This window comes from Chiloscyllium plagiosum, unplaced genomic scaffold, assembly GCF_037043375.1.
Source record: "Chiloscyllium plagiosum isolate Xiang-an unplaced genomic scaffold, Cpla_swu_hap1 HiC_scaffold_13, whole genome shotgun sequence".
Classification (NCBI taxonomy): domain Eukaryota; kingdom Metazoa; phylum Chordata; class Chondrichthyes; order Orectolobiformes; family Hemiscylliidae; genus Chiloscyllium; species Chiloscyllium plagiosum.
The window spans coordinates 29,625,292-29,639,593 of record NW_028270151.1 but is presented as its reverse complement, the minus strand read 5'-3'; the positions used below and the strand labels follow the sequence as shown (position 1 = coordinate 29,639,593).

The 14,302-nt window shown below is 40.5% G+C and overlaps 1 protein-coding gene across 3 annotated transcripts in view; it reads right to left on the bottom strand.

Moving 5' to 3' along the window:
* Window positions 1–14,302, bottom strand: part of masp1 (MBL associated serine protease 1) — a 133,767-nt gene that overhangs the window by 45,870 nt on the left and 73,595 nt on the right. For all 3 annotated transcript variants that reach the window (XM_043702533.2, XM_087993436.1, XM_043702532.2), the window contains exons 8-10: window positions 5,369–5,447; window positions 4,784–4,921; window positions 3,927–4,001 (exon numbers count right to left, since the gene is read on the bottom strand). In XM_043702533.2, coding sequence (XP_043558468.2) covers window positions 3,927–4,001; window positions 4,784–4,921; window positions 5,369–5,447 — 292 coding nt within the window. The remainder of the gene's footprint in view (window positions 1–3,926; window positions 4,002–4,783; window positions 4,922–5,368; window positions 5,448–14,302) is intronic.

Sequence of the window (14,302 nt, the reverse complement as noted above, 5' to 3'; positions counted from 1 at the left end):
ATAAATTTTTGAGGATGTAATTGAAGAATAAATAATGGAGAGCCAGTAGATTTTTTTATTGTTCATTTGTTCAGGTGATGTGGGTGTTATTTATTGGCTAGTTCAGGATTTATTGCCCAACTATAAACTATGGTACTCAAGACAGTGTTCCCTCTAATTTTCTTACTGCCTCTTAGACCTCAGAGGCCCATGTATGACAGTGACTTGTATATCTGTAAATCAGTACCGTGATTGGCGTCAATACCAATCACCCTGTGCGGAGCATCAGAGCAGCTGTTGTGCATGCAGCCAAGCAGCTAAGAGGGAATGTTTCCTGGAGAGGTATGAAATATTACTTTGGCAGGAAGAACAGAGGAGCTGAATATTACTTAAATTGAGAAGGACTGCAGAATAATTCAGATAGGAGACTTTGGGGGTTCCATGTGCAGTCAACAGCAGTTAATAGGAAGTCATATGGATTATTGGTCTTTGTTTCAAAGGGAATAGAATATAAAAAAGAATGAAACCTTATTAAAACTACACAAGGCATTAGTTAAAATATACCTTGGATACTGTGAAAGGTTTTGGGCCCCTCATCTGAGAAATGATATACTGACATTGAAGGCAGTGTAGAGAGAGTTCACTAGCTTGATCCAGATCTGGGGTGACTGTCTTATGATGAGAGGTTGAGAAGGTTGGACCTGTACCCACTGGATCTTTGAAGAATGAGAGATGACTTTATTGAGATATACAGGATTCTTAGGTGGCTTGATCAGGTAGCTGCGGAAAGTGTAATTCCCCTTATAGGAGAGTGTTTTGCAATATGAGGTGCTATTGTGGTTGGAAAGGCTTTAAATTAACCTGGCAAAGTTTGGGGACCAAGACAGAATATTAGAGCAGAATATCAGGTTCACACAACACTTACGAGATGCAATGGGCACCAGCAGTGAATACAGTAAGTAAATTGATGAAGTCAGAGTAAGGGAGAAAGGAATGAAGCCCAAAATCAGATTTCCACGTCCAAGTATATGAATGCATTAAATATTAGAAATATGATAGGCACAAATTGCCCAAGGGAAGTATGACCTGGTGATACTTGGCTCAAGGAAGGGCAAGACTGGCTGTTAAATATACCTGGGTGCAAGGTGTTCAGAAAAAAATAGAGAAGGAAAGAACTGATGGAGGATGGCAATATATTTTAGGGAGAACAATGCTGTGCTACAGGAAGAGGATGTTTCAGAGACTCCAAGGACAGCATCAATTTGGCCAGAGCTCAGGAACAAGCAACTGTTAGTCTCAGGATGCTTTTGAGGTCTGTAGACAGCCAATTTGTGGTAAGGATGTAACAAAGCTTATGTAATAATTGCAGACTATAGCACAGAAAAATGCCTTCAGCCTATTGAGTCTGCACCAGTCAAAAACAAGCATCTTACTATTCTCATCTCATTTTCTAGTACCTATCCCATATCCATGTATGCCTTGGCACTTCAACTTCTTAAGTGTTATAACATTTTCTGTCTCTAATACCCTTACAGGCTGTGAGTTCCAGATTCCCACACCCTCTGGTAAAACCACTTTTCCTCACATCTTTTTTAACCCTCCAATCTGAATTTCCTTTTTGTCCTCTCCAGTGCAATTACAACTCAGATAGTACAGGAGACAAGAGAGACTGTTCTCCTTGGTGAAAGGATTGAGAATCAGATGACATTGATTTACAGTAATTGGTGAAAGAAGCAATGGTGAAGAAGCTCTTTCTAACGCAGTGAATAGTTCAGGTCTGGAATGCACAGCCTAATACCTGGCAGAAGCAGGTTCAATTGGGACATACGAAAGGGAATTAGATGGTTATTTGAAAAGGGAGAAAGTGCACTGTTGCCAGGAGCAGGTGAGAGAATGTGACTGGGTGAGATGATCATTCTGAGAACCAGCACAGACGTGATGAACTGAGTGGCCTCTTTCTGCATATGTAACAATGTGGCATTAATAATTAGGTGCCAGGAAATGGAGTGCTGTTGGATTTCCAAAAGGCATTTGATGTCACATAAAAGCTCCTGGAATAGGGGATGATTGTCATGTCTAAAAGAAAATTAAAGTATTATACTTTCTTTTTGTTTTGAAAGGTGACTTTACTGGTCTTTTAACAATGGCTGCTACAAATTACACAACGTACAAAATGATCAATTTCTAGAAGCATCGGTCATTGGTTTTCAGTGAGACATAGCTAGACTCATGATGTTTGTGGAATTTCTCACCTGTTACTGTATAGAAAGGCTGCAAAACTTCACAACAAAGTCGCTCAGAAGCCTGGTCATTGTGCCCACAAAAGCCGCTGAAAATGTCTAACCAGCTGCTGACATGATTTCAATAGATTTGAGCAGGGGAACTCCTTCATTAAAATAAACAGCTCACTAATGACCACCAACGTCTGTTCATGGCCAACTAATGTGATTGAACTCATTTAGAATTCTGGAGACTTCAAACACACATTCTGAACCTTTAAAGCAGTTTGATGCCACCAGCATCAAGAAAGCAGCAGATATCAGGCTAACAGCAAGACCTGTCTGAAGGTTAGAGCCTCAATTCCTGCTTCAGAGGGATTACGAATTCAGCTGAAAATTTAATTGATCCTCTGTCCAAGAACATTACCAGCAACTATTATCTCAACTTGTTACCTTCCCACAACTTTGAAGTAACACTACAGATTCCAACTCCATCATTTGGATTCTGATCTTTAATGATATTTAATGATATATTCTATGATATTTAGTTTTAACATTTCGCTGCATGATTTTGCTTTTACTGTAATATTCGTCTGTATGTGTGGCGTGCATGTAATTATATAAGACCACTCTGGAATCAGAAATAAATGATACCATAGGTTTAAATCAAAGACAGTCTGGCATTTACCTTTTTAAAATTGCTTTCATACCAACAGGAAACACACCTCATGCTTTTCAAAATGAAAGCCTTCTGTTTTGGAGTGAAAGTGATCCCTGGAATGGTTGGTCTAACATATGAGGCTGAGGATCCTGGGATTATATTCATTGGAATTTAGAAGATTAAGGAGAGATCTAATAGAAACTTACAAGATAATACATGGCTTGGAGAGGGTAGATGCTAGGAAATTGTTTATGTTAGTTGAGTAGACTAGGACCCGTGGACACAGCCTTAGAATTAGAGGGGGTAAATTCAGAACAGAAATGCGGAGACATTTCTTCAGCCAGAGAGTGGTGGGCCTGTGGAGTTCATTGCCACAGAGTGCAGTGGAGGCTGGGAAGCTAAATGTCTTCAAGGCAGAAATTGATAAATTCTTGATGTCACAAGGAATTAAGGGCTACGGGGAGAATGCGGGTAAGTGGAGTTGAAATGCCCATCAGCCATGATTGAATGGCAGAGTGGACTCGATGGGCTGAATAGCCTTACTTCCACTCCTATGTCTTATGGTCTTATGGTCTAAAATAAAGGGGCTGTATGTTTGGCTCTGCTGTTTATAACAGTGAGAGGCTCAGCCTATCTGTCTATTTCTGCTGTCTGTAAAAGTGAGAAAGCAGTTCTTAGAATCTTTGAAATATAGAAAATAGGAGCATGTCTAGGCCATTTGGCCTTTTGTGCCTGCTCCATCAATCAATATGATCTTGGCTGACCATCCAACTCAGCAGCGTTTCTGCTTTCTCCACATACCCTTTGATCTCTTTAGCTATAAGAACTACAGTATATCCAACACATTCTTGGGAACATTCAATGTTTTTGCCTGTGATATTGATATGATCTTGTGATATACACACACGACACACACACACACACACACACACACACACACACACACACACACACACACACACACACACACACACACACACACACACACACACACACACACACACACACACACACACACACACACACACACACCAACCTTCAAATCAACATTTAGCCTTCAGTCTTACCTGGCTGACAGGTAGGGAGATCTGTGCCCAGCTCATCATTGACCCAAAACCCATTCTCCATACAGGTGTACGTAGCTGGTAAAGTACAATGATTCCATTTGTCAGTGAGAAGATAGAAAATGATGTGAAAACCGGATGTGCAGGAATACTGTTCTGATTTAAGTGGCAAGAAATCTCTAAAACACACCAGACAATTTATTCAATCATATTTTGTCATTATACCACTCAATCTATTTACACTCTGCTCTCACTTCCTGCATCCTTTATTATCCCACCCAATCTAATCCCACTCTATCTCACATTCTCTGCCTCTTATAAAATGCCATCCAATCTAACCGCATTGTCCTTGCATCTGTGTATGGTTTCAAATGTTACGCAATGTTATTCTACTCTTCCTTCACTTTCCGCACCCTTTAATAACCCGAGTCTAATTCTATTCTCCACTCACTCCCTGGACTCTTTAATATCACTTACAGGCTAATCTCACTCTTCCATCACTCTTCTCACACTTCAGTATCAGTCTAACACACTCTCACCTAATTCCCCACATCCCAACCAGTCTAATTCCATTTTCCATTTGCTCCCTGTATCCTTGAATATCTGCCACTCCCCCCTCCCCAAGTCCAATCCCACACAGCAAGATGAGTTATGTAAAGAACCCAGTGATGCAGACAGACAGAATTTGTTTCTGTTTGTAATATTCCCTGGTATAAAAGAGAACTCAGTTTGAATGCCTATGGGTTTGAGAGAGGTTGTCAATTATACAATCCTCTGCCTGCAGTGTGGGTTGATGTGTCCTACTTTTTCCAATAAGCGATCAATATTTTATTCATTTGAGTGAAAACTGATCCACTTACTGTTCAATTCTGTCTCCATCCGGTAATATAAGGCATGACATGAATATTCAATGTGACTCCCGAACAGTGTTAGATTGTCTGTGGTGTGGAAAGTAATGAATCCGTCCTCTAGTGGTCGGGGTGCCCCACAATCGATAACTGAAAATATAGAAGACTACATTCTTGACACTTACAAAAACTTAGAGAATGGCAATCTCTCCTCATAGCTAATACCTTCCAAATCAGGCAACACCCTTGTAAACTATTTCTGCCTCTCCAAAGTCTCCACATCCTTCTGGTAGTGTGGCAATATTCCAAATGTGGCTTAACTAAATTTGGGTATGGACTCCTTCACTATTCACAATTCCTCAGCATCTGAGGAATTGTGAATAGTGCTGAACTTTGTAGAAACATGAGTCAACATCCTCATTTGACCTTATGATGGAAGTAAGGTCATTGATGAAGCAACTGAAAATGGTTCAGATTTTGTGGAGGAACTTGTGCATTGATGTCCTGGTTGAACATGAAAGGGTAACTGATGCTATTTCATATCTGTACATCTCTGTTTCAAGATGTTTACAGTAATTCTGTATGATTTTATCTTACCCTTGCATGTAGGTATACTGCTACTCCATGTTCCAGATTTCTGGCATTCAATCTGATAAGCTTCCACCTCGTCACCACCCTGAAAACCATCAAACACGATGTTAAAAATGTCATCAGGAACAACTTATCAACACTACATTGTTTAATTCAATATTCTGGAGAATAGGCAGGCAGCATCTGTTTGTGAAAAGAAAGATCGAGTTGCATTTATACATCACGTTGTAAAATCTCCGGAAATCTAAATGCATTTTATGGCCAATGATGTAGTTATGCAGTATATTTACTGTTAAAACATTTGTGAATTGGCAGTCAATTTGCACTCAGCAAAATCTTACTAAGGCCAATGAAATAGTGACCACTTTATCTGTTCTTCCTGTGATGATGATAATTGATGGATAAATATTAGCCAAGACACAGGAAAGAACTTTCATATTGTTGTTTGAAGTGATATTCTAGATTCTGTTACATCCACATGTGGGAGCAGAAGGAGTCTTTACTTACATACATATAAATCAGGTATATGAGAAGGCTATTCATCCCCTTGAGTCTTCTCCGGCATTCAATAAAATCATGGCTGACGTGATTGTATCCTCAAATCCACATTCCTCCCGACCTGGTAACCTTTCACCCCCGGCTTAAAGAAAATCTATCGACGTCTGCTTTAAAAAGATTTAAGGACTCTAAATCCAACAACTTTTCAGGAAGGAAGTTTCAAAGATTCCCTACTCACTTGAGAAAATAAATTTCACTTAATTTCCATTTTAAATGGATTACCTTGATTGCTAAATAGTGACTCCAGTTCTAGGTTCTCTCATAAAGAAGAATCATTTTCTCCACATCTACCTTGTTACGACTATCAAAACTTTGTATGTTTCAATCCAGTCACCTTTTCCTCTTTTAAACTCCAGCAGATAAAAGACTTGCATCTCTATCCTTTCCACATTAGGCAACCTACCCATTGCAAGTATCAGTCTAGTCAACCTTCTCTGAACTCCCTGCAATGCTTTTACATTCTTCCTTAAATAGACAATAGGCAAAAGACAATAGACAATAATAGACAATAGACAATAGGTGCAGGAGTAGGCCATTCTGCCCTTCGAGCCAGCACCACCATTCATTATGACCATGGCTGATCATCCTCAATCAGTATCCTGTTCCTGCCTTATCCCCATAACCCTTGATTCCACTATCCTTAAGAGTTCTATCCAACTCTTCTATCCAAGTATCCAGAGACTTGGCCTCCACAGCCTTCTGGGGCAGAGCATTCCATACACCTACCACTCTCTGGGTGAAGTAGTTTCTCCTCAACTCTGTTCTAAGTGGCCTACCCCTTATTTTTAAACTCTGTCCTCTGGTTCGGGACTCACCCATCAACAGAAACATGCTTCCTGCCTCCAGAGTGTCCAATCCTTTCATAATCTTATACGTCTCAATCAGATCCCCTCTCAGGCTTCTAAACTCAAGCGTATACAAGCCCAATCACTCCAATCTTTCAGCGTAAGATAGTCCCGCCATTCTGGGAATTGACCTCATGAACCGACGCTGCACTCCCTCAATAGCCAGAATGTCTTTCCTCAAATTTGGAGACCAAAACTGCGCACAATATTCCAGGTGCGATCTCACCAGGGCCCTGTACAGCTGCAGAAGGACCTCTTTGCTTCTATACTCAATTCCTCTTGTTATTAGCTTTCTTCACTGCCTGCTGTACCTGCATGCTTGCTTTCATTGACTGATGGACAAGAACACCTAGATCTCATTGTACTGCCCCTTTACCTAAATTGATTCCATTTAGGTAGTAATCTGCCTTCCTGTTCTTGCCACAAAAGTGGATAACCACACATTTATCCACATTAAACTGCATCTGCCATGCATCCGTCCACTCACCTAGCCTGTCCAGGACACCCTGTATTCTCCTAACATACTCCTCACATTTCACCCTGCTACCCAGCTTTGTGTCATCAGCAAGTTTGCTAATATTACTTTTAATACCTTCATCTAGATCATTGATGTACATTGTAAAAAGCCGCGGTCTCAGCACTGATCCCTGCAGCACACCACTGGTCACTGCCTGCCATTCTGAAAGGGAGCCGTTTATCACAACTCTTTGTTTCCTGTCAGCCAACCAATTTTCAATCCATGTCAGTATTTTGCCCCTAATACCATGTGCCCTCAGTTTGCTCACTAACCTCCTATGTGGGACTTTATCAAAGGCTTTCTGAAAGTCCAGGTATACTACATCCACTGGATCTCCCTTGTCCATCTTCAGAGTTACATCCTCAAAAATTCCAGAAGATTAGTCAAGCAGGATTTCCCCTTCATAAATCCATGCTGACTCCGACCTATCCTGTTACTGCTATCCAGATTGTCGTAATTTCATCCTTTATAATTGACTCCAGCATTTTTCCCACCACTGAGGTCAGACTAACTAGTCTCTAATTCTCTGTTTTCTCTCTCCCTCCTTTCTTAAAAAGTGGGACAACATTAGCCACCCTCCAATCCGTAGGAACTGATCCTGAATCTATAGAAACTTTGGAAAATGATCACCAACGCATCCACGATTTCTAGAGCCACCTCCTTCAGTACACTGGGATGCAGACCATCAGGTCCCAGGGATTTATCAGCCTTCAGGACTATCAGTCTCTCCAACATCATTTCCTGCCTAATATAAATTCCTTTCAGTTCAGGTCCTTCAGCCACTATTACATCTGGGAGATTGCTCGTGTCTTCCCCAGTGAAGACAGATCTAAAGTACCAATTCAACTCTTCTGTCATTTCTTTGTTCCTGTAATAAATTCACTCGTTTCTGTCTTCAAGGGCGCAATTTTAGTCTTAACCATTTTTTTTCTTTACACATACCTAAAAAAGCCTTTACTATCTTCCTTTATATTTTTGGCCAGTTTACCTTCGTACCTTATTTTTTCTTTATGTATTTCCTTTTTAATTATCCTCTATTGTTCTTTAAAAGCTTCCCAGTCCTCCGACAGCCCACTCATCTTTGCTATGTTATACTTTTTCCCTTTGTCTTTATTTGGTCCTTAACTTCCCTCGTCAGCCACGGCCACCCTTGCCTCCCCTTAGGATCTTTCTTCCTTTTTGGAATGAACTGATCCTGCATCTTCTGCATTATACCCAGAAATATCTGCCATTGTTGTTCCACTGCCATCCCTGCTAGGGTATTGCACCATTGAACTTTGGCCAGCTCCTCCCTCATAGCTCCATAGTTCCCCTTATTCAACTGAAATATTGTCACTTCCGATTCTACCCTCTCCCTTTCAAACTGCAGATTAAAGCTTATTGTATTGTGGTCACTACCTCCTAATGGCTCCTTTACTTCGAGGTCCCTGATTAAATCCGGTTTGTTGCACAACACCAGATCCAGAATTGCTTTCTCCCTGGTAGGCTCCAGCACAAGCTGTTCTAAGAATCCATCTCGGTGGCACTCCACAAACTCCCTTTCTTGGGGTCCAGTACCATCCTGATTCTCCCAGTCTACCTGCATGTTGAAATCCCCCATAACAACTGTAGTAATATCTTTGTAATAGGCCAATTTCAGCTCCTTATTCAACTTACACACTACATCCAGGCTACTGTTAGGTGGCCTGTAGATAACTCCCATTAGAATTTCTCAGCTCTAGCCATACTGACTCCACATCCCCTGACTCTAGGTCCCCCCGTGCAAGGGACTGAATATCATTCCTTACCAACAGGTCCACCCCACCCCCTCTGCCAGTCAGTCTGTCCTTACGATTGCACGTATAGCCTTGAATATTCATTTCCCAGGCCCTGTCCACTTGAAGCCATGTCTCAGTTATCCCCACTACATCGTAACTGCCAATTTCCAAATGACCCTCAAGCTCCTCCACCTTATAAAGTGACCAATATTGTGCTTAGTACTCCAGATGTGATTTCAGCAGTGTTCTGTTTCACTGAAGCGTAACTTCCCTAATTTTGTATTCAATTCTCTTCGCAAAAAATCATTACATTCTATTAGCTTTCCTAATTACTTTATTCTTCCTGCCAAAGTGGACACTATTACATTTTCCTATATTATATATTATTTGCCGCATCTTTGCCTACTCACTGAAAACAGTTTAGAAAAACATACTAATAAGTTCTTTCCACAACTTGCTTTCCTACCTTTCTTTGCGTCATCAGCAAATTTGGCAACCATTCCTTCCATTCCTTCACCCAAGTCATTTACAGAAATTGGAAACAGTTGAGATACCAGAACATTGCTCACTTTTGTTCCATGTCTTTGCCATCACTGTGTTTCATATTGTTAATTACCCAGTCTCACCCTCTAAGAAATGGAGAAAGTGCTTGAAACATTGAGTTTTTCAAGAGGGAATTATGTATAGTGTTTAGGGGTTAAAGGGATCAAGGGGTATGGGGAGAAAGCAGGAACAAGGTACTGATTTGGATTAATAGCCAGATTGAAGAGCAGATTGAAACGGCCAAATCTTCTACTTCTGCTCCTATTTTATATCTTTCTATGTTTAATTGTTCCTTTTTTTTTGGTTTATGAAATGTTCCCAACCCTCAGGCGAACCCCTAATCTGCATGGTAATGTCTGTCTTTTGTTTAGTTTAACACTCCTTGTCAGCTGTCTTTGTTGGTCAAGGATGTTTCATTCATCTTGTTGATACTTTCTCAATGGAATATATCTTTGCTGGCAATTGTGAAATATCTCCTGAAAGATCTGTCTCTGCTGATCTGCTCTTTTACCTTTTAATCAAGTCTCCCTGTCTACTTTAACTATATCTTTCTTCATAATTTTATTTATGTTTAAGACGCTGGTTTCACATCCAAATTTCTCATTCTCAAACTGAATGTGAAATTCCTCATGTTATTAATCACTCTTCCCCAATCTATAAGATCATCAATTAATCATATTTCATTACACCTTTCCAGATCTACAGTTGCCTGTTCCATGGCTGGTTCCACAATGTATTATTTTAAGAAACTGTCTCGAATACACTTTCCTAAGCCATCCTCAAGTCTTCATTGAATAATTTGACTTGGTAACATTACAGTATTATTTCCACAAACTGTCATTATTTCTTATTGTATATACTGAAACAATGTAATTACTGTCAGGGGACCCATAGCCACTCCCTCCAATTACTTCTTTGTCTTGCTATTTCTTAGCTCCATTCAAACTTACTTTACATCTCGACCTCCAGAATCAAGATCATTTTTCATGATCGTTCAGATCTCATCTAGTATTAAAAGAAGTGTACTATTTGTTTCTCTCAACCTGTAGTTATCATTACCCACGTACAGTTGGCCATTCCTTTAATTTTCAACCTACCTTTTTTGTGCTGCCTCCATTCTTTGTACAGTTTACATATAGTGCAATGTTCCCTCTACTCTGCCCCCCCCAATGCTCCCAAGACGGGTACAGCAAGGGTAAAATACAGAGTAGTGTTTCCTCTACACTGTCCTTATCAAACACTCCCAGAACTGATACAGCTTGGGATTAGATACAGAGTGAAGCTCCCTTTGATTCATCTGTCTCCATCAAACACAAAGTCAAAGTCAAAGAGGTGTACAGCGTAGAGAAAAGCCCTCAGGTCTATCATGTCTGCTTGGTCAAAAACAAGCACCTAGTTATTCGAATCTCTTTTACCAGCACTTGACCCATGGCCTTGTCTACTTTGGCATCACACGTGCACATCTAAATACTTCTAAAATGTTAGGATGGTTTCTGCCTGTACTACCCTCAGATGCTGGGAGATCCACATCCCATCAAACACTCCCAAGAGAGTTACAGCACAGGGTTAGATTGAAATAAACCTTCCATCAAACTCTCACAATAGGATTAGTACAGGATTTAATACAGAGTAAAGCTCCTTTTTCTGCCTATCGACCTTCTAAAATTACACCATTTTCATCAGTTAAAAATCACACAACACCAGGTTATAGTCCAACAGGTTTATTTGGAAGCACTAGCTTTTGATATGCTGCTTCTTCATCAGGTGATTGTGGAGCAGAATCAGAAGACAGAATTTATAGCAATAGGATTGCAGTGTTACGGAGTGTAATATTAAACAAATTTAGCTTAAGTCTTTCATCTTTTAGAATGATCATGTTAGTTTCCGGTCCTTCATATGAAAATCCCAGAAAGGTTTTAAAGTTACATTCTCAAGATAGCATTAACAATAGGTGCTGCCTCAGCTCTGATAATGCATTGAAGGTGTGAGGTTAAAGCCTGTCTGTGTCCCAATTGTTAGGTCAGACTGATTCTATTTCTAAAGTGGTATTTACAGAAGTTTACATGGATTTATACAGTTTTTGAGCAAAATAAAATATAGTTCTGCAAGTACAAATTCACCCCACAAGTTTAAATGTGTGTACCTGCAGGGGAGATCAAGTGGGTGTGTGAGTGTTTGTGAGAGAGTATGTGTATGTGTATGCGTGTGAGTGTAATGGGGTATAAGTGTATGAGAGGGTGCGTGTGTGGCTGTGAATGTGGGGGGAGTACATGTGAGCGGATGCGAGAAGTATGACAGAGGGTCTGTGTGAGTGGGTGGGTTTTTAGGTATGTCTGTGTATGTACGCATGTGTGTGTGCACGTGTGTGCATGTGCGCTGTGTACGTGTCTGTGTGAGAGAGTGTATAGTGCAGTGGGGACACATTTAGTGTGACATGAACCCAAATTCCCATTTGAGGCCATCCCATGGGTACCGAACTTGGATATCAGCCTCTGGCCATTTTGTGTTGTTGCCTGTCCCGAAGTCCACCTTGGAGGATGGTCACCTGAAGGTCCAAGGTCGAATGTGCTGGACTGCTGAAGTTTTCCCTGACTAGGAGGGAACACACTTGGCTGGTGATTGTTGTGCGGTGTCCATTCATCCGTTGCTGTAGCTTCTGCTCGGTCTCGCCAATGTACCATGCCTCAGGGCATCCTTGCCTGCAACATATGAGATAGACAGCGCTGGCCGAGTCACACGTGTACCTGCTGCATACATGGTGGGTGGTGTCCCCATGTGTAATGGTAGTATCCATGTCGACACTCTGACACGTCTTGCAGTGTATGTCGGTCAGCGTTGTCTATCTCATATGCTGCAGGCAATGATGCCCGAAACATGGTACATACACATACACATACTCTCTCACAGACACTCATCTCCCCCACACACACACACACTCACATGCGCACATTCACTTGGTCTCCCCTGCACGCACACATGTATAAGATTGTGGGGTGAATTTGTACTTGCAGAATTACATTTTATTTTGCTCAAAAACTGCATAACCCCATGTAAACTTCTGTAAATCCCACTTTAGAAACAGAATCAGTCTGACCTAACATTGGGACATGGACAGACTTTAACCTCACACCTTCAATGCATTGAGCTGGGATGGCACCTATTGTTAATGCTATCTTGGGGATGTAACTTTAAAAAGTTCTGGGATTTTCACATGAAGGACCTGAAACTAACATGATCATTCTAAAAGATGAAAGGCTTAAGCTAAATTTGTTTAATATTACATTCCATGACACTGCAATCCTGTTGCTATAAATTCTGTGTCTTCTGATTCTGCTCCACAACCACCTGATGAAGAAGCAGCACAACAAAAGCTCGTGCTTCCAAATAAATCTGTTGGACTATAACCTGGTGTTGTGTGATTTTTAACTTTGTCCTCCCCAGTCCAACACGGACTCCTCCACATCATGACCATTTTGTTCATTTGGCAGCAGAGAAGGAAATGTCTTTTGTTAGTGTTAACTAGCTTCTCAGCCAATTCTACAGCCGTTTGTGCATGTAAATTTGCTTTCCAAGATTAATGTTACTACAGTATTTCTGTCTTCGCTTTGGCATTAGCTTTATTGCTGTAGTCACTGATATCTGGAGAACTCTGATAGCCAAGTTCGGTACCCAATCAATCTTGCAGATCATTGTATACCTTTGGATTTCACTGAGTTTCTGTGTCTATACACTTCAGTATCATAGTCGTGATGCTGTTAGAACTGACTGGGACAAGACTGTGTCAACAACAGAGTGAGAAGGCATTTTAAAATTCACAAGAGCTCAGTGTCATAATGTCACAACACAAGATTCTGGTTGTTGTCAGATGGCGCTCTCTCCTAGCTATCTCGCACATTGTCTTCCTTAAGACAAATGATTGATCGTTTGTAAAGAATACAGAAAATATTTTAAAATAGTGTCAGGGATGAGGGATTTCTGATTTTAGGAGAAACAAGTGAAATTGGTGCTCTCCTCCATGGATAGAGAAGACCCAGAGGACATTTGATTGTGATATTCAAACTGATGACAATTTGAAACAGACTAAATAAAAACTGTAGACAATAGAAAGAGATTCAGGAATCAAAGACGCAGATTTAAAAGAATTATCAAATAACCATACACAATGTCTGGAGAACATATTAATTTCTGTAGTGACTGGTTATGATTTGGAATGCATAGCCTGAGTTGGAAAATAAAGATTCAAAGATGGACTTTAAAAGAGAGTTAGATAAACAGCAGAAGTGTATTCTGAACAATGTGATGTAGGCTGATTGGATTCTCTTTTTTACAAAGGACTTCACATTTGATGGGAAGAATAGTCTCTGTGCTGTACATTTCTATGGCTTGAAGTTGTAAGACATGAAACAAGAAAGTGCAAAAATGCAATCTGTTCACTCATTCTCAGAGATTTGGATTTTAGGAAGTTGTTGGTTGTGTCAGATGAATCTCTGAAAGGCTGGGGTTCAAAATGGTATAAAGTTTCACTGTTGTCTGTTAGTTATTGCCTTACAATGTGTGACACAGATTCCCTTGAAATTAATCACCAATTCATTTCCATATGAGGGGCATGTGTGACAGAATGCTCCAAAAATGTATTACTCGACACTGACCCTAGCTATCAATTTTAAAGTGAGATGGAAGGAGACAATAAGGGAATAAACCTCTAAACCTGCTGGACAGC